Genomic DNA, 26052 nt, shown 5'->3' on the forward strand with positions numbered 1-26052 from the left:
TATCTTCAAAAACACAGGTGGTCCTCTTTCTTTTAATCTTTCTGTGCAGTACACAGCACATGCCACCAAAGGTCTGTCTTTAGTCTCTACCAGTGGAACCAGGGTCTACTGAATGGGCTGTATACCCTGGTGAGATGTTAGGAAGGTATGGTGGTATGGAAAATTTGATTCTGCCCAAGCCTGCTGAGGTTGTATTCAGATATATGAGCTTTCACAATATGCATGTTAAGAATATTAAAGAGGACATATTATGCTTTTTCCCCCAGGTTCATATACTTATAGTTTGGGTTTCAACTAGAACATGTTTACATACTTTAATGTTCAAAAAACACCTGTATTCACTCTGTGGGAGAAAGCTCAGTTTTAGTGCCTGTGTCATTAAGGCCCCCTCCAAAAAACCCTAGTCTGCTCTGATTGGTCAGCATTTGCGGGTCTTCCATATCTCTCTGCACCATCATTGCAGGTGGGAATGAAGAATAGCTGCAATTCTTACTGTGAAAAATCACCAATAAAAGCTTCTAAACACAGCCAGACATGTTTCAGCAGGAATATGATCCAAATTCAGTGAGACGTTAACAACATCGGCAACCAAGATTCATGTTTCCCCGACTTTAGCAAGTAGCTACATGTATGTTAGCTGTGCACTGACTGTAATGGAGTTAATGGAGTTGCTTCTAAACACAACTGCATGTGTTCCAGCAGAAATCTACAACATCAGCAACCAAGTCTACATGTTAGCATGTAGCTATACTATATACACAAGACAAACAAATATGGCAAAGCATAATAAGTTCCCTTTTACAACACCTGAAAAACACCTACTGTACATATCTCCTATTTACCAGAATGAACTTCCTCATGTACAGAAATCAACGCTCAATGCTTGTCATGTCTTTTCCCCGATTGCAAATATTTACTGTGTTAACATAATATCTTAATGTGACACATCTGCTCACTGGCAGAACACAGAGAGGAAGCCCGATCAATTCAGAGGTTATTAACTCTTCCCTAATCAATACAAGTCTTCGATAAGACTGTATTCTGGAGGATAAAGACCCTTTCACCAGAGCGGATCAGCCTGGGGATCAATCCTCCTAAATCTGTCCCTGATCTGGTGATTGTTTAAATAAAGCATGTGCCCTTATTGACTGACTGCTGATGAGAGCAGAGACAGTGGGACACAGAATGAACCAGAGAGAAAGAGAGAACACGAAATTGTGAGAAGAGTGATTTACACTGTTTCACACAATGGCACAAAAAGACGAACAAATAGGCCCAGCAGTTGGTCTTGGTCATGTTCCTGCCAACATGTCAGGTGTTCTCTGGCCCTCAAAAGACCACGGAGAGCAAATGGGGAGCAATCTGACCCTGGGTCTGCTGTTGAAGTGGTTCCCTCCGTGTCCAGCTGATGAGGAATTAACGTCATCTGGCACAATGGCAGAATGAGAAGAGGGACGGGGCCGCCATCGACCCGGTGACAGGCACACTATGGTGTTTGACCGAGGGGTCGTGACCCTGAGCGGGGAGAACCTAAGGCCAGGTCCAGGGTCGGGTGACAGGGTCGGGCCGGGGTTACAAGAGAGTCCCTGTGGGAGAGTCGGACTTGGCTGCCTCACTCGAGTTGGACACTTGTTCCCAAGCCCTTTTGTACAGTGAAAACCTGGGCTTATAAATATTTCCCAGTCTTATTTCCTTGCTTTGTCAACGTAATGTAACCAACTGCGTTAAAGTCACGTTCCATAAATCCAAAACACAAGGTCGGAAGATTTAAACTGAGGCTGTGATAATACATGCATACGACAACTTCCTGCCACAATATCTGTAAAACCCGGATATGAAATCATTGCTTAAAGACAATCACATGTGCTAAAGTATGCTTGTTGATCCAACAAGACTCACAAACTGGATCTTTCTTCACTTTCTAACCAGTAGCTTTCTATGCTAATGTGTACTCAGGCTGAACCCTGACCCGTGACCCTTTAGTACGGCCCCTCCAAAAAAAGGTCAGGGCCTGTAGAGGTGTTAAAGAGGAACTAATAGAACAGATGAACAAGAGAAACACTCTGGGGAGGTATTGGAGAGCACACCTACAGGTCACTGTGGAGTGGTGTCAACCTGTCAAATACGTTCAGCCCTGGTCACACACTCCGAAAGTATTGACGAGATGAGTTCTGAAGCCACATGTGTTTTCATTTTAAAACAAAAATGATCTCTGTACACACAAGCTTTTTAGCACCATTACAGAAATAATCTCCATCCATATTAAAACACCGAGACCTGAAATCTTGTTTGAAACAACAATTAAGTCCCATTGTCCTCAAACAAGACGATAACAAAGCCCCAATATCTTCACGATTACTTTCTACTTAACAGCGTCTTAGCTTGTTACTGTTAACAAAATTGGTCAAGTGTTGTCATATCAAACTACAAACATTATTAATCATAAATAAACAAGATCTCAACCATAACATGTGATCAGGTTTTGGACCTTGTCCACTTTTGTGTCAGGATCGGCTGAAGACTGACGTGACAGACATAGCTGCCATCTTGTTTTCACATGGATTAGTGTATTGTGCTCTTACTACCACGAGATGGCACAAAAAAGTGTCCACAGACGAGGACAACGGGTCTGAGTTAAGTAGAATGAAGTATCAGGTCCAGTAAACCCAAAATGTGATGTCATCATAGGAGGACGTCACATGACCATTTGCATACACTTGGCAGTTGCATGCCGGTACATATAGGGCTGCAACTAATGATTAGTTTCATTAGTGACTAATCTGCCAATTATTTTCACGATTAATTGATTAATTGTTTTGTGTAAGAAATTTCAAAAATTGTGGAAAATGCTTTTAACAATTTCCCAGAACCCTAAGTGAAATATTAAATTTGCTTCTATTGTCCAACTAAATGCCCCAAACCGAAAGACTCTTCATTTACCATCGAAAAGCGGGAAATTCTCACATTTAAGAAGCTCAAACCAACAAAACACGTGATGTATGACACTATCAAGGCAGCAGAAAACAGATTGGAAGTCTTTACAAAGCAAATCAGCAGCATATCGAGAGCATTATCCATCGATGGAGGAAGCCACATCAATGGGAAAGGAGGAACGTTACTGACACAAGACGGATGAAACCACAAACGGTGTGTAGATCTAGCTACAATATTTTGGCTTGAGGCCTCCAGGAAGTGTGCCAGACTTTGAAGCCACTTTGACATCATTCTCGGAACCCATCGGCTGTATCACTGTCTGACTTCCGGCAGACGGCGATACAGCCTCTGGGGGCAGACCCCTGATTTTTTGGCATTCCGGTTTGAGGAGGCGAATTTCCGTTTCCGACTTCCGTTTATATGTAAGTAAATATGCTGAACCATTGTGATGGATTCAGAGTTTGCAGTGACGCCAATTATGTTCCGCCTCGTTAGTTCAATGCATGGAGCGTTTAACCTGGCAACAACTACAGCCGGCTCAAACGTGATTGGTCAATATCACAAGGACTACAAACAGCCTACAACCGGAAACCAGGGCTCTTCCACTCTTCTTCCAGCGGCAAGATCTCCGTGACATTCACTGAATGTAGAGTCTGTATATGGAGACTACTTTGACATTGGAGCAAAACCATATAACACCAACTTCCGGGCCTGTCACATGATGCCACTGGGCCCAGAAAGACTTTTTTCCATTGACTTACATTGTGAAAGAGAAGAAATGACTCTTGTTACTTCCGGGATTTGATCCACTTGGTCCAATGACATTTTGAAAGTCTAGAAGAGCTGCACCAATAAATCATTTTATCCCCATTCAAGGTAGCGGAGGGCTTAACTGGAAGTCTCTAGTCCGTCTGCTCTATGGGCCCAATGACAAAATGTTTTTGGCTTTACGCCCACTGAGCAACTTTCACAGGAATGAACAGGACTACCTCCAACACTGTATCCACTTCTCTTTATACATCCATGGTCGTGACTGATAAGGCCCAAACAGGAGGTGAATGTGAGCGTCTGCACCATCACTTTCAGAAGTCTCCATCTCCACTGGTCCAGACTAAAACGCAATCCTGGAGTTTTCTAACTGAAACATGATCAGCAGCATTTTCTAGGGTCTCTGATTTGGGGTTTCCAAAATGCCAGAGTAGTGTTGACGCTAGGCGTAAACGTAGCAGTCGTTGTGGGTTTAAAACATCTTCGTGTGGATGTAGCCTGAATCAAACTTATATTTATGTCTTTCATTTAACTTGTTTTTGGTTGTCCTCCAGACAGCTGGTGTATTGCAGGCAATGTATTTAAGCATTTCACTATTGTTTTCATTCCTGGTCACAATCTCAGAGTGAATAAAAATAACTGACATGAATCGGTCTAAAATTGTGAAACTCAGAGATGGAGAAAGAGATGTAAAAAAGAACATAGGGGGACAATAAAAGATACTCATAATACACTAATAGCAAGAGACAATAAACTAAATCTGAAGCAGATCCAACTTAACTATAGATTTATTGTAAGGTAGGCAGTCGTTACGCATTTCTGTGGTTCAATTCAGTATGTACCAAGAGACCACGGCACCGCAATCCCTGAGATACACAAACACTGTATCCTGCCATCAAAGGCCTATAATTGGCCTTGGCGTCAAGAAAGTGGATGAATTGAAAAGTAAAAGGAAGCGAGCGTGAGACCCGCAGACGATTAGACATGTGCGGAAAAAAGAAAAAGGCCCAGACAGAGAGGGACAGACGGAGAGTGAAGGGGGTCTGTGGTGGCTCCGGCTACAGCGAGGCGGTATTAGCACGGTGGCGGCAGCGGTGATGTCGTGGTTAAGATCAGACGTGGGCCTCCTCACCGCAGGTGCCAGTCTAACCAGGGCCGCTGCTCAGTCAAGGGCACCGACCAAGAGCCGCGGGCCACACTGCCAACCACCCAGACACAAACCACCACTTGGCAAAGATGCAAATGCTCATATAAGGCAATATTGCTCAACCCCTGCCACCAATCTGTTTCTGTTTAGCAGATTATATTTAAGCCTCCAGACTCCGATGTCATGTTTGAAGATGGGTTAAAGCCCCTATCTGAGGATTTCTGTGGCCAAACAGGACTGAACGTTGTATGTGTTTAATCTAATTCTTGAAGGGCATAAACTGTAAATCTGAAAATCCCATTTTAAGCAGTTGGATACTATTATTTCTGTATGAAGAGACATGTCAGTCAGAGTAATCCTTTTGTTTATGCCTGGATTAGGAAGGAGAACATTAACAGGAGAGCTGCTCTTCTCCTTAAGCAGGCCACCTCCTGATATTTGACTACACCGATGATATCGCCAACATTTTAATCTTTGTGCACTCACTGAGCGAACCATATGATCACTGACATATTCGAAACTCTGTGGCATGCAAACGACTGGTACAAAAAGATGCTCCATAATCAAAAGGAAGCAGGGAAACAGATGTCCAACAGAAACGACGAGACTGTTAGAAAAATATCCCACCCCTGCAACTCTCCAAACTCCCCAAAGCCCAGCGATGTGGCTTACAGACAGAGAGAGGTGGCCGAGTTCAAAACATTTAGTGCTGCATACAGAAAATCCCTTTTTCTAAATATCGCTGCCATAGCCTATAAAGCCAAGCCAAGAAAATGAATAATTGCGATTTCGGGAGGGCTTTGGTGGCCTCACTCATTCCAACATAACACTTATGGCTTACATTATAAGCTACGTGTGGCTGCAGTGAAATGCATGACCATTGGTCATAAATGTGAGCAAACTGGATGTAGTAACCGTGCGTGTAGCATGAATTATGGAGAGCTTAGAAGGCTTAAAATGGATTTGTCTATACATCTGACTCGTGTGGCGCTCAGGGACAAAGCAAAAACACATATTTCTCCTCTTACCTGTAGTGCTATTTATCACTCTAGATTGTTTTGGTGTGGGTTGCAGAGTGTCGGAGATATCGGTTGTGGAGATGTCTGTCTTCTCTCAAATGTAATGGAATGAGATGGCACTCCGTTTGTGGAGCTCAGAGCGCCAAGAAATACATTTAAAAAACTCAACAGCAATGTCTCTTTCCAGAAGTCATGACCTGGTTACTCAAGATGATCCACAGACCTTGTTGTGAGCAGTTTCAACAGTTACATGGACAATAATTCTTTAATCCAATTCTGATGAGAGACTCCAACTGAACCGTTTACATGAACATTAAATAAAGTGATCTGATAAGATGTGTGTTTACATTCCCCGAATCATTTAATCAGAATATACATTTTGCTGCCCACTGTGAAGTGTCTAATCTGCTGGAAATATAAGAAGCTTTGTTTCCAACCTAAGTGAAAACATAAAGCATAGAAGGAGAAGTTGTTCAACCATTTAATACAATTCAGTAGTAGGTAGTGCAGGTGTACACCCAGGTTTTCTGTAGCTACAAATTACAGATGTCCCCTCAACATGTCACACGCAGACTTTCGGCAGACGTCACAATTTAGCGACACTCCCTAAATGTCTCATATGCAGCTACTGCTACTGCAAAGATAGACAGTTGTCAGGTCCAGTGTCTCCACACTGCAGCCTTTGACAACAACATTACATAAGACCACTGCTTCAAAATCAAAGAGCACTCACATACGAGTGTAGCACCAGTAGAGCTCTAAATAATTTTTGAATTTATAAACAGTTCTGCCAAAATCAGCAGCAGGTAGAAACAGTTGCGGCAGCATGTCATGTGCGGCTCATGCACCCCCTACATCACCTAATGCTACTTCCATATATTGCAACAAATGTAAGTAAGCAAGTAAAATGTATTTATAAAGCGCTTTTCGCAGACATAGGTCACAAAGTGCTTCACAAGGGCAATATACAACAAGACAGAAATCATAGAGACAAAGTGACTATGTGAGCCACGTCGTGAAAAGTGCACAGCTAGCATAACTATTTGCACACACACACACAAAAGAAAAAGAAGAATTTAACCTACACAAAAACAACACACAAAATTTGAAAAAGCACAGTAAATAGAGATGATGGAGTTATGTGCAGAAAGAATATATTTAAGCCAACCAGTGAGAAACAATCAGCTTAAGGGTTTACATGGCTATTAGGTACTCACATTTTCCTGTTGAATGAATATCATAATATTATATGTTATCAGAGGTTTACACCATTTTCAACCTAATTGAAAATTCCTTCCGCTTGGGCCAGTCTCATGTGACTGAAGTGACTACGTTAGGTATTTCTATTCTGATTGGGCTATTATTCTGATTATTAGTGGAATATTATGGTCCATGTAAATGCACCTAGTTTCATGTGGGAACTATTTTCTTTCTACCAAACTACACCCGCCAACTGTATCACCGCTCAGAGGGAAGTGTGAATCTACTGCTAGGCTGAGCTAGCTAATATCACAGCTCAGCTGAGGATGCATTTAATGTTTACGTCTCCTGCTGTCATAAGCACGAGCCTCTCATCCATGAGAAGATGGGTGAAGTACGGCAGAAAAAAAATAAGTTCCTGCATGACACTGCTCACAACAAGGTCTGTGGATCATCTTGAGTAACCGGGTCATGATTTCTGGAAAGAGACATTGATGTTGAGTTTTTCAAATGTATTTTTTGGCACTTGGAGCACCACAAGCTGAGTGCCATTATATTGGAGAGAAGGCAGACATCTCTACGGCCGATAACTCCAACAGTCGACAACTCATACCAAAATAATCTAGACTGATAAACAACGCTACAGGTCAGAGGGAAAATATGTATTTTTTTATTTGGAGTGAACTATCCCTTTAAACGACTCCACTGTTTGTCCCATACCAGCCCCAAGTAGTCTTTCTGTGTAGATGACCACCACCTGGTGCACAGGGTCCATAACTGCCCAGACACCCACAGTGCAGGACTCTTGGTGGGTGAGGTCTTGAACACTTCTCAACTGAGGAAAAATGTGTGAGTGGAGAGCCATCTAGTTCCATTATATACGAGAGAGGGCACCAAAACAATCTAGATTGATCAATTGCACTACAGGTAAGAGGAAAACTATGTATTTATGATTTAGGGGTGAACTGTCCCTTTAAATGACTTCATGATTCAGTCATATCATATATAGCTGATGGCAAAACAAAAGGACCTTCACACAAAAACCAAACAGGCATAATAAATCAGTTTCTGAATTTGAGTAACAAAACTAAAATTCTGATTAAAATGCACTGAGATGGACACAAAACAACTTTCTAATCGTGGACTGACAAGGACAAGGACTGCGCTCAGACCACACCCCAAAACACAAGCAAATCCCATGTGGTGTCACACCACTCTGCTGTTGCTATGGATACACATATCAAGCTTCACCACCTGCCCTGCCCCCCTTTCATAGCACCCCCCCTCCTCCGCCACTTGCCTAAATCCAATCCAGTCTAACAGCGGTATTCAGCCGGCCAGCCCTCCCCATCTCCTCCTCTCCTTACCTCCTGCTGGCAGATTAAGCTACACTCCCATGTCCCTCCTCTCTCCCCCTTCTCCACCACATCCACTGCGCCCTCCAGCTCCCTCTCCATCCATCCCTCCTCCCTTACACACCCTCTCTCTCCCTCCCCCTACTGTCTGTCCCCCGACAGTGTAATCCAATCCCTGTAGGGCCAGAGCCAGGGGCCTGACACGGTCCTGACCCAATTAGAGGCCTGCTGCCAGCTAATTAACCCCGGCCCAGCCCTGGTGCCTGGCGCCTGATACTCCTAAACCAACTACGGCGCTAATTTCATTAATACGCCACTACAGTCTTCTGTCCTGTCCTGTCCCCTCTGCTGCTGCCGCTGCTGCTGCTGTTGCCAAAAGCCAAGAGCGGAGCCGCCCTAACCGGGGAGGGAAGCGGGCCAGATGCTAAAATGAAGAGACGGACAGCAGCGAGATTGCAGAATGTTAAAAAAAAAAAAGAGCTGATGAAAGAAGATAGATGGGTGGTTATGTGAGAAAGAGAGACAGATGGGGGGCCACAGAGCAGGTCGAATCAACGATCGAAAGCCCCTCACTGTATAATGATACATTACACTGTGCAATCAATAAGTCAATGGGCAACACTTGTTCGCCACCGCTGATGATGGAAATATTAGCCCGACACTACTTTGCTGCTTCTGCACGTATTGACAAAAGTCGGACTTAAACTTAATTTCCTCTCCACCCGCACTCGCTGTAGCTGAGAGCCAGATGCCAGCGGGAGGTTCTGGAAGCTGGGAGGTGATGAGGCTGACAGAGAACAGGAGATTTTAGCATCTTGTTTGGGCTTTGTGAAGCTTTACAGATGCATCTACAGCACTGTATCTCCCACCCTTGAGCTCTGGAGGGGAGCCAACTGACAAACACGCATTCCCGCAAAGCCCAAAAATGCATCTGTGTGATTTCTTGTGACAGGAAGTGAGTGATAGACTTCATGTGTACATTTATATATAGAACATGTTTGCAAATACATCACTGTCTCCCCTCAAACATGTGAGAGGAGCACTTCTCTGGGTGCTCCAGGAGTCGTTAAGCAGGGGAAGAGACAGACAGTCGCGGGGGGAATCTCACCACACCACAGCAGCCCACTGTGAACTCTGTCATTAAGATAGATTACTGCTAGTTACCCTTGGCCAGCACTGACTCGACACACACCGCAGATGAAAGCTAGCTGGCTAAGGGACAGAGGGAGCTAGATACTACTTGGTTTCCATGCTCATAAGATATGATCACAGAGGAATAATGCGGCTAATGTCTCCCCCTTCAGTCTGCTTTGAGATTCAGGTTTCTTAAGTATCAGTGAACACGCTTTTTCCATCTTGTGGACACATTAATAGGCATAAATTGGACTAGGAAATCAAAACATCTCTATCCTTTTACACACTTGGCGAGATGTTTTGTTTTGTTTTTTTCCTCTGCTGCCAAAAAATGTAAAAAAAAAGCTGAATTCTGCAGACAGTTAGCGGTGCCAGTTTAATGCAGATTGAGAGGGGCAGAGTCAGTCGGTGATGTGGTGAGGCTGGCCGTCTGTGTTGTTTTGTGCCTGTCTATCAGAGGGCCCGGGGAAGCTTCCTGCCATTTTGCTGGAGAGCAGAGTTTCTTTGAAGGGACAGGAAGGCAGAACTGTATTTCCCACAGCCTGATGTGGGCTGCTGGGCCAGACCTGACTGGCCTCTCTCTTTCTCTCTCATAGTCTAATTGATACACAGGCGCACACACACGGACATGCATTCAAATATAGTCATTAAAAAACAAGTTGCACAGCAAGACGCCGCACATAAATAAAACCCTTCACCATCTCCTTCACACACACACACACACACACACACACACACACACACACACACACCCACCCCTGACAGTCAATTCCCAGCTCACAATAAAGCAAGGAACAGTCGGCGCTACAGTGAGAAGGCCGTCATTTTGCGGAACGCTTCCTTCTAATTACCGAAAGCGACACAGGGGCCACACAGACACTGCGAGAGGAATGTTCTGCAAATAAAACCCAACAGCACGCAACACTATTTTCTTTGAAACCGATTTTTAACCTGACGCATAACATTTCTTGGCTTGAAATTTGTCCGTATGTGAAGTTTCCGGAAAGTGAAAGAGAGGAGACCGCGGGACTGCAGCAATTTAGCGAACAAACAAGACTTGGAATGTCTCTCATTATAGTCAAAGCCTCCCGCTGGGTCCTGGTGGCTCCGACTGGATGACTGCTTGGGTTCAATTTTGCATGCGTCTTGCTTTCTCTGTGATCAGGCGCTGGGGTATCATATAATCATCAATAATCATATTATTAAAGGGATGGTCTGGTTTGGAAAGTTACTTTTTGAAGTGGGGCTGTATGAGGTACTTATCTATAGTCAGTGTTAATAAATACAGTTAATGGCAGTTGGCACACCCTTAGTTTGGGGTGGCAGACAGTAGTGCCACAATGGGAGCTACGCAATAAACTGCTGTAGATGAGAGCAGCAGCGATACAAAGTCTGAGTGGACAGCTCTTTGCTTCTCACCTTACATATTCCTATCCATAAGCCCCTCTGCGCCGAGCACTGTATTACACCACAGGTCAGCTGTTTGGGTCAGATTCTGAGCAGTTTATGGAACAGACAACAAATACATGACAATGAAAAACGGAGTGATTATGACAGCGGTGACGAAATGCTGTTCACTGTGGAGACAAAGGAATAACTTCGTGAACTAGAGTACAGAGTAGAAGAACTTTTGCGGAGGCAAAGACTGAACAGGCCAAGAAGGGGAGAGGGGAAACTTCTGTGGAAACTGGGGGCCGAACAGAGCACAAGCTAACTGTGGGAGCTGTTAACACATGCTCACAGACCCAGAGAGCTGCTGCTACCATGAGTGGGACTTACACATATAGTCCTTTTTACACAAACTGAATTCGGTCCTCTTAAAGTGCACCAAAAAGTGGACCGACAGAGAGGGGACGCAGTTCTTTTTGTGTGCACACTATAACCTATATATGATATATACTGATGTAGTTTTTGTAGTCCCTCACTTTCAGATGAACTTACAATTGGAGGAGAACCTTAATGTTTCTGTGCTGTAGACTGTCGCCGTTTGATGTACTCTACGTTCCACATCTGGAGACGTGCAGGATCCTCCATGGACCACACTACTCCTCGTCCTGCATCCTTGCAAACGTTACAGGCTGATGTGGTTCTGTCTGTTTTGTCAAGCATCCCAGTGCAGTTGCATCATGTGATCTAGAGGGCTAAATACAATGGCAAAGAGCAGAGCGAACCTGGAATAATTTGTGTCCACAGTGCACAGGTTAAGCTAGCCACACCACAGACTTGAAGCGAACCAAACTCAGACTACCTCCCGAGGTGGTCTGGATATTTCTGAATCAGAAGCTATCAGCGCTTCATGCTTTACTGGTTGTATGGTAAGTTGTTTAATTTATTTGTAGGTATTTAGCGGAATTTCACCTGATGGTTGGGCACAGCAGGTTCTTATTTGGTGGGGGATTTACTAAATCAATCGTCTTGAGAGGAATGTTTACTGCAAACACTGAGTTGCCTCAGTCTTGCAGGTGGCGTCTCGATGTTTATATTCAGTGTAACTAGCCACAGCTGTTTTATTTCTTTGAACAGCACGGAAACACACGCTTGCACCATCTCTGAAATCTTTCGAAAAGGCGTAATACAGTGACCTGCATAGTTGGGCTTATGTGCGGGAATGCCGAAGTTCTTGAGAAAATGTACCGCCAGAGGAAAGGGCTGTCTGACAGCGAGGTAAAGCGATGACCATATTCTCAATATAGTGTTAGAGCTGTTCTGGGCACGTCCCACTGGTAAGAGGCCCCGGGGCAGACCCAGAACATGCTGGAGGGATTACATATCTCTTTTGGTTTGGGAACGCCTTGGAGTCCCCCAGGAGGAGCTGGAAAGTGTTGCTGGGGAGAGGGACGTCTGGGGTGCTTTGCTTGGACTGCTGCCCCCACAACCTGGCTTTGGATAAGCAAATGAAAGTGGATGGATGGGACTTTTTTAGGGGTCTAAAAAATGTTTTGCTGCTGACCCCCATCCACAGCAGTACATTTCTTAGCTTCCCTGTCAGTACTGCAGCCTGCTTCTCCAAACTGGGGGCGCGTGTACCTCATACAACCCCATCTCAAAAGGTCCGAACTCTCCCTTTTACATGGAGCAGACAATTCATTCTTTTTTGAATGAGAAATATCTTTCCTCCAGGGAAACTCTGCCATCACAACACCAAAAACAAACAAATCTAAGGCCCAAGACATTACAGCCTCGATTGTTTTTTCCTACGGCGCGATTCTTAATAAGTCCTCTGATTAGATTCCTCCGTCGATATCAGTGGGCAGCCATACTCACGCCATGGCGCTCAAAACAAACAGTTATTCAGCTCTGCCATTTGTTCTGAAAGGTGTGGGGCTGGGAGTGCAGAGGAGAGGGAGGCTGGGAAACTTCAGCTGGGCTACTGTACATATCTTGGCCTTGATGTGGCAACAATGTGTTCAGCGGAGGACGGGTGCCGGAGTGTTGGGTCACTTCCTTCCTACTGAGGCTGAGAAAGAAGTGGGAGACCAGACGGACTGAAAGGCCGTGGCCAGATACTGATTTCAGATCAGCGCCCGGTGCTGTCTGTTAGCGGGAGAGACGGAGGTGAGGCTTGTCCACGGGCTGCGTGTGAAGAAAGCCAACGCCGCTGAGCGTGGGAGAGTGTGTGGGGAGAGGTGAGAGACACCTCGGGCCCCGTGTGAGCGCTGCGCAGTTCCCTGAATGGACCCGATGGTACACAGACACACACATACACACACACACTCACTCTCACACACACACACACACACACACACACACACACACACACACACACACACACACACACACACACACACACACACACACACAGACGGACCATCTATTAGTGTTACCTAACTGAGCACTTGAACAATGACCAGTAGCTAAACTTCCTCGCTTTGTCTGCCTCCGTATAACTTCACAAGAGCTTTCAGACTGTTCTCACACAGACACACAAATACTTGTTTTGTTTCTCACTTTTACACACAAACACTCTCACAAGCACATGTATACACAGATGGGTAGAAGGAAAAAATTAAGCGTTACAATAATGCAATCTGTGAAAGAGTATCTATAGTATTTAAGGGATTTTATATCATGTTAAGGATGTTACAGTTGTGTCTTAAACTACTTAAAACCATGAATATATAAGGACACACACATCCATTTTCTGTGCCAGGAACTTCTCCTGCCGCACAAAACAAAAGAGAGCAGTCATCATAATCCACGACAGAGACAGTTTATCAGGCGTAGAAGGGGCTAAGCGGGTCAGTGAGAAGGGAAGTGTTGTCTGTAAAACTGTAATGGCCTCTCTCACCCTGAACATCCATCAGTCATCTGAACCCTGGCAGCGAATCAGCTCCCACTCTGCACCAGCTGACCCTTAACTCGACGAGCCGAAGCTCTTCTGATAAAAGCCCCTGTATGCACACGTACACACTCCGTCCTGCATTCACACCTTAGTGGAAATTTCTGGTATGCGTTTATGCGAGTGAGCTTCACCAGCGGACAGACAGGCAGAGACGGACGGGGGGTGATGTGCCCCGCTCTGCCCTGCTGACCCTAGGCTGGCCTCTGTCTATTCTCCCACGGGCCACTAAATCACCCTTCAGTCAAAAACTGGATATCCACGTGTGATAAAACTGCCAGCTAAAATATGACTCACACTCAAAACGCTTTTTTTTGTCGACAGCATCATTGGTATTTTTTAAACACGGTCTGCTACATTTTAGCACGTCACTGCCTTTCCCACGGCGACGCAAACCACAAATTGTGGTGTTTACTAATGCATGTTCTCCCCGTGTCAGCGTGGGTTTCCTCCAGGTGCTCCAGCTTCCTCCCACAGTCCAAAGACATGCAGGTTAATTGGTGACTCTAAATTGTCCGTAGGTGTGAATGTGAGTGTGAATGGTTGTCTGTCTCTATGTGTCAGCCCTGTGATAGTCTCGCGACCTGTCCAGGGTGAACCCTGCCTCTCACCCAGTGTCAGCTGGGATAGGCTCCACCCCCTGTGACCCCCAACAGGATAAGTGATTACGAAAATGGATGGATGGATAATGTAATGAATCTACTCTGAGGCAAATTTATCTTCATCTGTCCTCACTTCACACTGAATCGCCAATCATTCTCAACCAACCAGAAGCAAATGGCTACTTATTATGCATCATCGGCCCTTAAGAAAGGTTGCTGCAGTCGGATATTTAATAAACAATCTTTCTTTCTAGGTTGCCATCATGTAGCACTCCATGCAGCAGTGATATGAAGATGGTAGTGAGAGCTTAATCCTTAAAGAAGAACAGGCTACTTGAGTTTCCTCATGGACGTACAGCACGGTGTGTTTGGGGCACAACCTTGCTGTGGGAAAAACTACCACACTCCCTTAAAAAAATCATTAAGTTTGTGGGTTTTTCAGTATGTGCGAACTTCGTAAACTTTACAAAACGCTGTCTATGACAAATTCTTAATTATTTGTCCCCTCTTGTAAAATTGGCAGATGTAATGTATCGAGTTATTTCTGTCTTTCAAGCTCTTCTGTATCACCTGGGTAACATTTTCAAATCAGAAAATCCAGACTTCCGGATTAATCCACAAAAATCCCACCCCTGCTTTGGCTCCTTAGCATCAGGTTAGCCAGTTTGAGCTACAGCACAGCTGCACACCTGACCGATGGCTTCACCACATCAGGAACTCAACTCCACAGTAAAACACAACACAACACACAAACATCAAGTCCTTACCAGGTATCCGGATGAAGGACCATCCATGTCGTGGGTAGAGGGCCATCACACCCCCGGGGCATTGCGGGTGAAAGGCGTTGGCTCTCACGCGCCAGTCTGCGGCAAGTTCAGGGGAGCCGTAGAGGAAACACTGTTTGAAAACTGTGCCCCCTCCGCCGCGTGTCACCCGCCACTCGTACTCGGCGCTGCGGTCGTCACAATAACGCTCCATGGGAACTGCTGTCACCTAGGAAACCAAAAAGGAAGATGAGGTTTTCCACATTTGAAACAAAAGAAAACACTGTGTGGTGGAGAGAGGGAAGATTTTAGGCTCATGTGTTAGAAGAATGTTGACACACTATGTGTTATATTACTTATGCTGAGCAATACTTTTTTTGCTATTGAAAACATTTGCTTTTGTCTGCATGTGGCTGTTTTTTTATTTATGAAACGATAAATGAAAAAACGCTGAGAAATGTACCACATAGAGATCTATACCAGAGACAGAGGGGAAACCACTGCATGAGGACTGGTTTTACTGACTCAGCAGGTTCTGTGTGTGTGTGTGTGTGTGTGTGTGTGTGTGTAGAATAGAGGCAAGGAGAAATTTAACCACTAGTGAACAACCTGAGTGAGAAGCCCTTTTTTTAGAGGCTCTGTTTGTTTTAAATGCAGCTGGAAGCCACGGTGGTCACCCCCACACCCCAACCACACACACACACACACACACACACACACACACACACACACACGGAGGACTTGCAAGAGAGCCTTCATCAGGCCACTTGCTGCTCACACACACACATACCCTGGGCGTGGCGGCGAGCAGGAACTTGGGTGGCAGTGTGGGCTGGCAGGGCCGCAGCGTGGAGGTGGCAGAGTTTCGACTGTGGATCATCACATCTCTGTGTCCCATCATGCCGGGTCTTAAGGCTGTGAACACCAGGCCCTAAAACACACACACAAAACACACAAAACCTACATTACTATCCTGTTTCATTAAGAAAAAAAAATCAGCATGAGTACGAGGTGCTGCCAATCAAACTGAACCCTGCAGAGGTTACTGAGTGCAGCGCTCATGGTTTTTACACACTGCTCTGACGGTGAGTTTCACTGGCGACATGCCTGATATGTCACGTAACAATTTCTGCTTAAATTGTTATGTAAAACTGATGCCTGATCATGTAATCTGTCCTGCAAAGAACTTTTAGGGAAAAACATACAACATACATACATTTTAATCAAAGACATAATGATAAATAATTCAAGTATAATGCAATGGTGGGGGTTACAGGAATACATATAAAAGCTGTGTTACTGAGTGCTGTGTGACACCACTTAAATGGTGGATACACAGTGCCACCTAATGGCAGAGCTTATAAAGACACCTCTACACTACTCATTTCTCTGCTTCACTGGATTTAAGAGGCCAAAACATGCTTCATAACAACAGCATTACACCAGAGCAGACACTGGTCTCTGAAGCCATAAGGTAAATTAAATCAGTTTTTATCACATGGGACAAACAGGAGGATGTTAGAGCTCAAGGTTTCAAGAATATATTATTTATAAATGTTAACTGATCAGATTGTTGTTCCGTATCAGATGAGACATTAAAATTTAGAAACATGTTCCCACTGCAGAAGTGGTACCAATGCAGCTTAATATATGAGTGGTCTACTGTGTGGGAGCTACAGAGGCACTTAGGGGGCGGTCATGTACTTCAGTTTTAAGATGCATGAAAGATAAATGGCAAAAAAAAGACAGACAGGTTGACTGAGAAACATAAAACAAGATGAGACTCATACAAGACATACTGACTGGCACAGATACCACATAATGAACAATAGCAGTAAGTATTCGGGGTGGGAATCACCAGAGGGCCCGTGACCCAATATTATCACAATACTTAAAGGTCCAGTGTGTCGGACAGAGACGCTCTTTTTGCCTGTTGGCCACTTTGCAAAACGTAATGAGGCTAGGGGCCCGTTATTAAACAAACATCAATATCTATCTCTATGTATAATAAATTAATTGCACGTTTTTTAACCTTCCAACATTTGCTGTCCTCACTCATCTTTGCCAAGAGGCAAATTTAGCTGCAGCAGCCCAGAACAGGTCAGGTGTATGCAGGGGTCTTTCTAGGATTTGAGGACATTTGAGGCTTAGCCCAGACCCCTGTTGGGGGGTACACGTGATGCGAATTTGCGTTTCCTGGGACAGAGAAGGTCTGTCTCTGATTGGCTTACCCTGACATTCTTATCCTAGCCCTGACCAATCTCAATCCTCTTACCTAAACCTAAGCAATCCAATGCAATGAGTACTAGCCAAACAGAGGGACAGGAGGGTGGCTTACGCTTTTACTGCCCTAGGAAATGAAAATTTGCCCTAGGGATCCTGCTCTGGCACTTTTACTTTTAATTAACAAGCTCTATTTCGATGCATTTGTATGCACACTGGCACTTTATCTACATTCAAAGTACAAAAAAAATCCTAGTGTGAATCAATGCATTTTCATTGTTAATTACAAAACAGTCTTTGGGCCACCAGGCACCCTAGTGCAGGACAGATTTGGCCTACGGACTGTAATAATAATAATAATAATGATAATAATACATTTTGTTTGTATTGCACTTTACATTTTAGCAATCTCAAAGTGCTACAGAGCAGATAAAAAACAAAACAAACAAACCAAAAACAAAAAAGCAATTGAAACAGAATTAATACAATTTAAAAGAATTATTAAAAATGATCAGAAACGATAAATAGTTAAAAGGAGAACCTATAAAAGACATTTAGTAGAATGCTTTTGTGAAGCATGTGAAATAAAGCTGTAAGATGAGCTTTAGTGGCATCTAGCTGTCAGGTTGCATTTACCTGAGGAACTCAGGTTAGCAAAGTCTGTGTCTTCTTTTAAAACACTCCTCGAAACAAACTTTTACAGGAGGGCCTTTTTACAGTAAATCTAGTTTATATCCTTCTTTCATCAATTTTATTATTTATTTATTTTTATTACACACTTTGTTTTATTTGGTCTTAGCCTATGTGCAATGGTTTTATTGTTGTTTTTATCTGGATGGTGTATACTATTTTATTTGTCTCATAAAGCACTTTGTAACTGTGTTCTGAAACATGCTATACCAATAAAGTTTATTATCATTATTATCTATGAATATTATATTCAAGTTCTGCCAACAGATGCCCCTAAATCCATCAGCTGGACCTTTAAGTCACGATAGAATATTACTGTGATTATTTTTTGTCTTTTATGCCTTTAGGACAGATTGGGTGTGGAAAGGGGGAGAGAGAGAGACCGGGGATGACATGCAGCAAATGGCTGCAGGCTGGAATCAAACCCATGGCCACTATGGCAAGGATGATGCCTTTGTACATGGGACGCCCGCCCTAAACACTGAGCTACAGGGCGCCAAAATACTGTTGTGATTCTAAACATTTTGCGATAACATATATGGGTATTGCCATAACATATTCTGCCTGACATTATTATTTATTACCCTTTTCCAACTACAAATTATGCTCCAAAGGAAAACTTTATTGACTGTTTCATCTAATAAGAGAAAGTTCATCTAACGTCAATCATTTTTATTGCAGAAAATGTTTTCCGTGGATTGAAAAAGCAATTTATGTTATTATTCTAGCAGGCAACCAAAACCTTCATTTGTATTTGTGATATTAATAATTTACATAACTAAAATCGATAAAATATTGCGATGCTATGCGGTATCAATTTCCCCCTACACCCCAGGTAAGTATAAATTCTAAATGTGAACTAAAATCTCTGATAGATGCCTTTTGTATTGTGATGGGTGGAGGGAGAGACTGATACAGGAAGACGGAGAGCCGATTCCAAGCCCCAGAGCTATATGAGTAAAACATGTTAAGGAGGTATTCAGAGTCGCCTGCTTCTCTCCATTCTTCGACAGGGGCAGCGGGAAAGCTGAAAGCAATACTGACCACACTGTCAAGTACACAGCCAGAGAGAGAGATGAGCCAGGTGGAGAGAAGAGGCGCAGTGTGCCAGCTACACACGGCCTCAAAAGAAAAATGAAGAGTTGAAAGAAGTAAACTGTGGGAGTGAGTAATTTCTAGAAGCTTAAGTGGGAGTCTGGGGGCCGCAGGGTCACACAGTATTAGCTCTCCAGGTGTCTGTAAGTTTTCTCTCTTCTTCTCATATTTGAACTCGCTTCTTATATTTGCTCTGCACTTTCATTCCTTAAGCCGCTCCGGGGGGGAACCTAAGACGCTGCACAGCTGCCTGACTCAGTGTGATGAGGCCAAGAGAGGAAGAGGAGGATGGAATTACCCCGACAGCATTTTCCACCCAACAAGTTCAATTCGAATTGGTGGAGGATAGAAATGCGATATATATCTGCCAATGGGTAGCTGGTCGCTGGGTGAGAGATGTGATGGGGATGGGATGTGTTTGTAATGTTTATTTCAGCCGTGCAGAAAACACAGTGACCTTGCAGTGTATCTGCAGGCTGCACATGTTCACATTTTTTTGAGCTGGTCTTTATATTTTAACTGGCACCGATGCTTTGTGCCGTCTCTTCCCCGCTAACCATTAGGTTTCCATATTGCCAAATAATACAGGAAAAAAAATGGAGGAAATATGGGCTGTCTCAATGTCACCCTGTGGTTCTCCGCTGCAGAATCCAACACATATAAAAACATCTGAGTGAAGTTGAAAAGAAATGTGGTGTGCGACGCAGACAGCACTGCAGAGTTTTCGAGCAATTTCACTGTCGCAGCAAATTAACAATGTCGGAATAAAATCATGAGTTTTACCTCAGTTGGTGCACGCTCCCCTAATCTCTATCATTTGGTGTAAGGTGATCATAAAACTCAGTCTGAGCTGTCTGAAGTCAGTCTGTTTATCGACTCTACGGTCCAACAAAATCAAAGATCGTTAATATTCTCATAAGTATTTAGTCTTGGCTCTTCCAAATACTGAAGGTCAATGACGTGAACATTGTGAACAACCAATCACTGCACTCTCTCAGGCACCAAATGGGAAACATAGAAGGGTTTTCGGGAGGTGCAAGAACATGATCAAGTCTTGGTTCTCTTGGACTATGGAAAAGGAGGAGAAACTGGTAGAGATGTGGAGAGAACAATAGTCTGTACTGAATTTGGCGTGTATCTGATCCACCAACCAGCTCTTATTTTAGCTAGAAATCTTAATTTTTTTTAGCGGTTCATGTCTCATTCCCACGATCTCTTCCCACTAAAACAGTGCAGGTAACCAACGGAAGCTGGCAGCGAGTTGAGGCAACGAAATTCAAAATGTAAAGTGCAAAGTGTATGCAAATACAGTTTCATTCATTTCACCGTAACCACTTATCCTTTGGGGGTCGCACGGGGTGGAGCCTATCCCAGCTGACACTGGGTGAGAGGCAGGGTTCACCCTGGACAGGTCACCAGACTATCACAGGGCTGACACATAGAGACAGACAACCATTCACACTCACATTCACACCTACGGACAATTTAGAGTCACCAATTAACCTGCATGTCTTTGGACTGTGGGAGGAAGCTGGAGCACCTGGAGGAAACCCACGCTGACACAGGGAGAACATGCAGGCTCTGCACAAGGGGGCTCCCCATATCCCCCACCCTGGATTCGAACCAGGGACCCTCTTGCTATGAAGCTACAATGCTAACTACTGTAACACCTTGCCTCCTTAAGTACAGTTTACTTTTGTGAATTATATTGATGTCGAATTGACGAGAACACCTTCGACATATGATGCCCTTTATCTTGTGTTTCTAGAGTTCTGTGCTTTTTAGACACATGAGGAATTGTTAGTGTTTCATACATCTTAAAGGGAGTTTGGAGTAATATTTCCCGCCAGGAGTAGGATGGGAAATAATCTCAAAAGGAGGCTAGTTGTAGTCGTGCAAGAGGTGACGCTGCAAGATCCCCAGTCTTTGCAAAATCTCACAGCAGGTGACATGCTCAAGTCTTTCTGAAGTTGTCTACTGTACAGTAGGCTTAAGCTAACAAAAACAACTTGTTTCCAAATCACACCGTGTCTTCTATAAACCAGTGCTGAACAAGAACTGCCATTTAACTACTCAACTCCAGCTACTGTTACGACCGTCAGTGTCCTGAGAACCAGCTTGCCTGCACGTATTCCAGCCTCTGGGGTGCTGAAAGAACAGCGGTCAGCCAAACTGTTCCCATATCCCACCATAACATTAACAAATATGAGATATGTGTGATTTAAATTGCTGTTTTCTTAGCTTCAATTTGCCTGCAAGACAAATATAGAGTCAAATAGCATAAAAAACAAAAGGGGCTCCATATTGACGTGACACGTGCAGACGCGTGCCTGCTCTGGAAGACTGACTAAAAATGTTCCACAAAATGCAGATTGCATATTAGTCTCAAAACTCCTATTGTTAAATCTTGAAACTGTAACTTTCCTCTCCATGTCTGACAGTAGAGGTATAGATACACTGGTCTGCTCAGACCCTGGAGGCACACAGAGGGAGGGAGGACAGAGTTACTGGGTCACGGGGCTACAGAGGGATTGGGTTCCACACTGGCTCCCAGAGGAGGGAGAGGAAGCCTGGGGCAGAGAGCAAGCTGTGTGGCCAAACACTGACTGAGCCTCTGGGGAAGATTTCAGCATCGTCAGCAGCACATGCCTCACTACTGGAGTTTCTCCTGTCTGTCATACACCCACATGTACTGCAGATGGCTGCTCGGGGGGGGTTGTATATAGATTTTCACTCTGAGTGCCTTTCATGTTTCTCACCTGCAGGACAGGGCTGGTGTGCGTGTTGGGGAAACTGATGGGTCTGTTCAGCCACAGAATCAGGTCCTTGCGAGACAGACACTTAGTCCTGGGCTGTAACCTCCCTCTCTCCCCCTGTGAGTCTGCAGCCTCCTCCTGACCCGCTTCTTCAAGGCCAAACAGGCGCTGATGGTGGAGCCGGTACGCAGCTTTGAGGGACAGAAAAAGGGCTAACCATCTGTGAAAGGAAATAGAAGGAGAGGAAAGATAAAAATACGAAAAGATTTTCCATTTAAATACTTTGTAAAGAAGAATGGAGTTGGGTTGATTTCTGGTTTTGCTGGTCCAGTCCAAAGTACCATCTTACACCAGTTGGATTTTTTGTAAACCAGCGGAGAACTTAGAAAGCTGCCTACATCATAAACCTGTGCTGATGGTGTCATGACGCTCAATCCAACTGATACTGCATTTGTTGTTAGCAATATGAAAGCATGATTATCACAATATCATGTTGGTGTATAATCTAACTAACAGAGCCACTGGTGTCCGGCAGGCCAATATAAAGAAGTCAAATTTCAGTAGATCTGGGAGGGAGGAAGCGTATGGGACACGTTGTGTTTCGTTGTATTTGTTTACTATAAAGTTATGTGTTTTTTGGGGTGACGAGACAAGATATGAGGGCTCTCGCAAGCCCCTATTTTGCCTGTTCAAGGCAGAGATGTTGCACTGTTATTCCGCCTCGGTATTTTGTATAAAACATACGAACACGGAATGGGGGCACTGTGGTTCAGGTGTTAGGCCAGCAGTTGAGGTAGCAACATAGCAGAGTCTCCTGGTGTTTTACCCAGGAGCGGCTGCTGTGTGCAGACAGAGGTCTGAATCCGACTAATCCATTAGGTTAACTGATTCGTCTGGCATCATGATGTGTGATTTCTCCATTAAAATAAAAGATGATCCATAATCAAGCTGTTTTCAAGTGGTGTGCTGGAACCAATGAGGAGTAATAACAAAGGTGACGCTACAAACAAGACAGACGCTGCTCTCGTGGCTGTTTTAAGTTGGCATGTCCTCTCAACATTGGCTGACACTGCAGTTTGTTTTTACCTCGCTCCACTCCCTTTAAAAATTGCGGCAAAACAGGTATGTTAGCATGGCAACGCATCAGTGTGAATTTAATTTGACATGAGATTCAGGCAGATATGTTAGTCTCTCGTGATTGGTTAGGGAAAATACAATCTCCCTCCCCCATGGATATCACATAAGTGTGGATGCAATGTCAGACTGAGGAGGGAAATAGAGTGTAATGACTTGACAATTCTGTCTGTTATCGGGCAAGAGTGGCTGCTGAGTGAAGTGCGACACCTAGTGATAAAATTCAATATACTGGTCCAGTGTTTGGCTTCATATCAAACCAGTTTGGACATTTTAACACGGGCCAAAATCTAGCAAGAATTCTGTGTATGAGCCATTTCTAGATCTGTGTATGTAGAGACCAAATTGGTCCGCCATGCCATGCCACGCTAGGTGCACGTGGTGTTGTCGTATTTAGGAAATGTTTGGCTATGTGGAGATATATGGACTGTGCTTAGCAAGAAACAGACCTTATTTTCACTAGACACTGCTAAGTGGTGCTGTGGTGAGCACATTACTTATTATCCTCTATGCAGCCCCACAGCGGCTTTAAGTTCAGGCTTTGCTGCTGCGTTCAGCTTTCAACATAACTACTGTGCAAAGTTGGCCATTATTTATTACTTGACAGATATAAAAGCGGAAACTTAAAGCCCACCTTACTAAGGTGCCTCGCAGCATGAGATTGGACATCTCAGCCGGTGACACGTCGATGAAGCGCAGGAAGGAGAAACAGCTTCCTTTGTCGTCACCTGGCAGGGTGAAAGCAGAATGAACAATGTGAGACCAAACATAAAGAAAAATGTAAAAATAACAAACAGAGAGAATAAAAAGGAATGAGGGAAGCATCAAAGGACGAGAGGAGAGAGGAACTGGGGTGAAACTCAGGTTTGAAACTCCTGGTCCTAACACAGCTCTGTGTATGTGTGAATCAAAGCTTTACACGCGCTCACCTTTTCTGTGGAAAAGAGACTGCTGGATGTGATTCGGAGAGAAGGGAGACAACAGCACTTGAAGTAATCTGAGGAGGAAGGAGAGGCAGAGTTAACCCACACTGAATTTGGCATGATTATCAGATTCCAGTCTGACCAACAACATTTCTAATATTTATAGCTACAATTGGGATAATAGCCTGAATTACAAAATATGCACAACAAAAGTAAACATTGACAATGTTTTACAGCGTAATTTCAAATGCAAACCTAACCCTTTTAAAAACAACTGCAGAGATTTCTGATAGACCTGTTTTCATTGGATTTTGGGAATTCTTGTTGAGCTCAAGCGTGTCTGTGTGCTGTGTCTGTGTGGAAGGACTTACTTGTTTTTGGCCTGGTTGTGTTCATGAACGAGGCCGTGACGGTACAGGAACTTCGACATGATGTAGGGCTTCAGGGACATGTGGAAAGGAGAGCGTGTCTCCTGGCGCTCAAACAAGTCTGGGTGGTTACACACCTACACGCACAAGCAAATACAGACAGTGTATTTAGAAAAAAAAAAGACACCAGTGCTCCTCATGCTCCTGCTTGTTCTCAGACTGCCAATTCATCGTTTAATTGTATATCTCAAATTTTACTCCCACTCATAAAACACAGCGCTATTATTACTTTTGGAACATCCTGTAAAAATCCACCATAGAAATAAAAAAAATCAGTTTTGATAACCTGATACTTAAAAATGATCCTCAGATCATTAGGACTAATAACAGCCATCAATCATACTGACTGCTGCGTCTGACAGAATAACCATAACTCTTGATAGCTGCAATCATCCAGTTGTGCTTGATTCTATTTTTACACTGGAAAAAACACGGACAGGCCGCAGCTCGTACCTTCCTGAACTGCATGACCAGGTTCATGAGGGAGGAGGTGGTGCTGTGGGCCTGCTGCGCCGTGCCCATGGACGACTGCAGCAGATCCTCGATGGAGATCTTGTTCCTCAGAGCCTGGTAGAGCAACCTCTGCCGGGACGTCAGCTGGCAGTAGGTCAGGATCTCGATCTGTGGAGAGAGCGTAAAATCAAGTGTGTGTAAATAGTCTGCAGCCAGTTAACACACAGACGCACACGAACCTGCTTTGAGGCCAAAATAAAGACCTATTAAAAACAGTGCTACTAAAGCACCACCACAGCTGTTAATCTAGTTTCTCAAGATGTGAAAAGCACGTTCCAGCATCTCAGCATCAGCACCTAAATTGTGGAATGCACTTCCATCCCATGTCAGATTGGCCCCGCCCTCGAATCTTTTAAATCTCATCTAAAAACCCACCTTCACACCTTGGCTTTTAATTCAAACTGAGAGTGTTGTGGTCTTTTGCCCACTAGACGCTTGTGTTTCTGTGTTTATGTTTTTTAGCCATTTCCGTGCACTTATTTTGTTTTGTACAGCACTTTGGTAATCCCTGTGATTTGCAAAATGTGCTATATAAATAAAGTGGATTGGATTGGAAATAACAAGATATATATATGGTGTATCGCCATCAGCCTGAAAATACAGTGGTTAGTAAAAAATCTGGCTGCATATATAACATGCGGCTACAGTGAAGACAACTGATTCAGCATAACTGCCATGTTATGCCTGCATTTAAACACACACAGAGAATTTTCACATCGGCTCAACAAAACATGAAGTATAGTTCCAGACTTCATGTCCAGCTTGACCCACGTTCCTCAAACACACATCAAAATCTGTGGCTTTATCTGGTGTCACACTTTGATGAAAGCAGCGAAATCTAACAACAACAAATCCTAAAAACCCAACCGTGACCCACAAGTGAACTTCGCCAGTCACTACTGGCTTCAGCACGCTGACAAAACAAGAGAAAACCAACAAGTGGAGGGAAAAAAAAAAAAAAAGGAAGCGGGCTGGCAGGGCTGCGTGTGGGTGCGAGGGAAAGTGAAAAAGACAGATGTGGGGGAGCG

The 26052-nt window shown here is 44.1% G+C and overlaps 1 protein-coding gene and 1 long non-coding RNA gene across 7 annotated transcripts in view; one reads left to right on the forward strand and one right to left on the reverse strand.

Moving 5' to 3' along the window:
• The window catches only part of LOC126398334 (uncharacterized), a 672738-nt gene that overhangs the window by 518241 nt on the left and 128445 nt on the right, over positions 1–26052 (forward strand). The gene's annotated exons all lie outside the window — the stretch shown is intronic.
• ino80 (INO80 complex ATPase subunit) overlaps positions 1–26052 on the reverse strand; it is a 58691-nt gene that overhangs the window by 21255 nt on the left and 11384 nt on the right. For all 6 annotated transcript variants that reach the window (XM_050057419.1, XM_050057414.1, XM_050057418.1 and 3 more), the window contains exons 21-27: positions 24965–25132; positions 24455–24588; positions 24090–24157; positions 23795–23888; positions 22030–22246; positions 16053–16193; positions 15266–15491 (exon numbers count right to left, since the gene is read on the reverse strand). In XM_050057419.1, the coding sequence (XP_049913376.1) occupies positions 15266–15491; positions 16053–16193; positions 22030–22246; positions 23795–23888; positions 24090–24157; positions 24455–24588; positions 24965–25132 (1048 nt within the window). The remainder of the gene's footprint in view (positions 1–15265; positions 15492–16052; positions 16194–22029; positions 22247–23794; positions 23889–24089; positions 24158–24454; positions 24589–24964; positions 25133–26052) is intronic.

Source organism: Epinephelus moara, chromosome 12 (genome assembly GCF_006386435.1).
Source record: "Epinephelus moara isolate mb chromosome 12, YSFRI_EMoa_1.0, whole genome shotgun sequence".
Lineage (NCBI taxonomy): Eukaryota > Metazoa > Chordata > Actinopteri > Perciformes > Serranidae > Epinephelus > Epinephelus moara.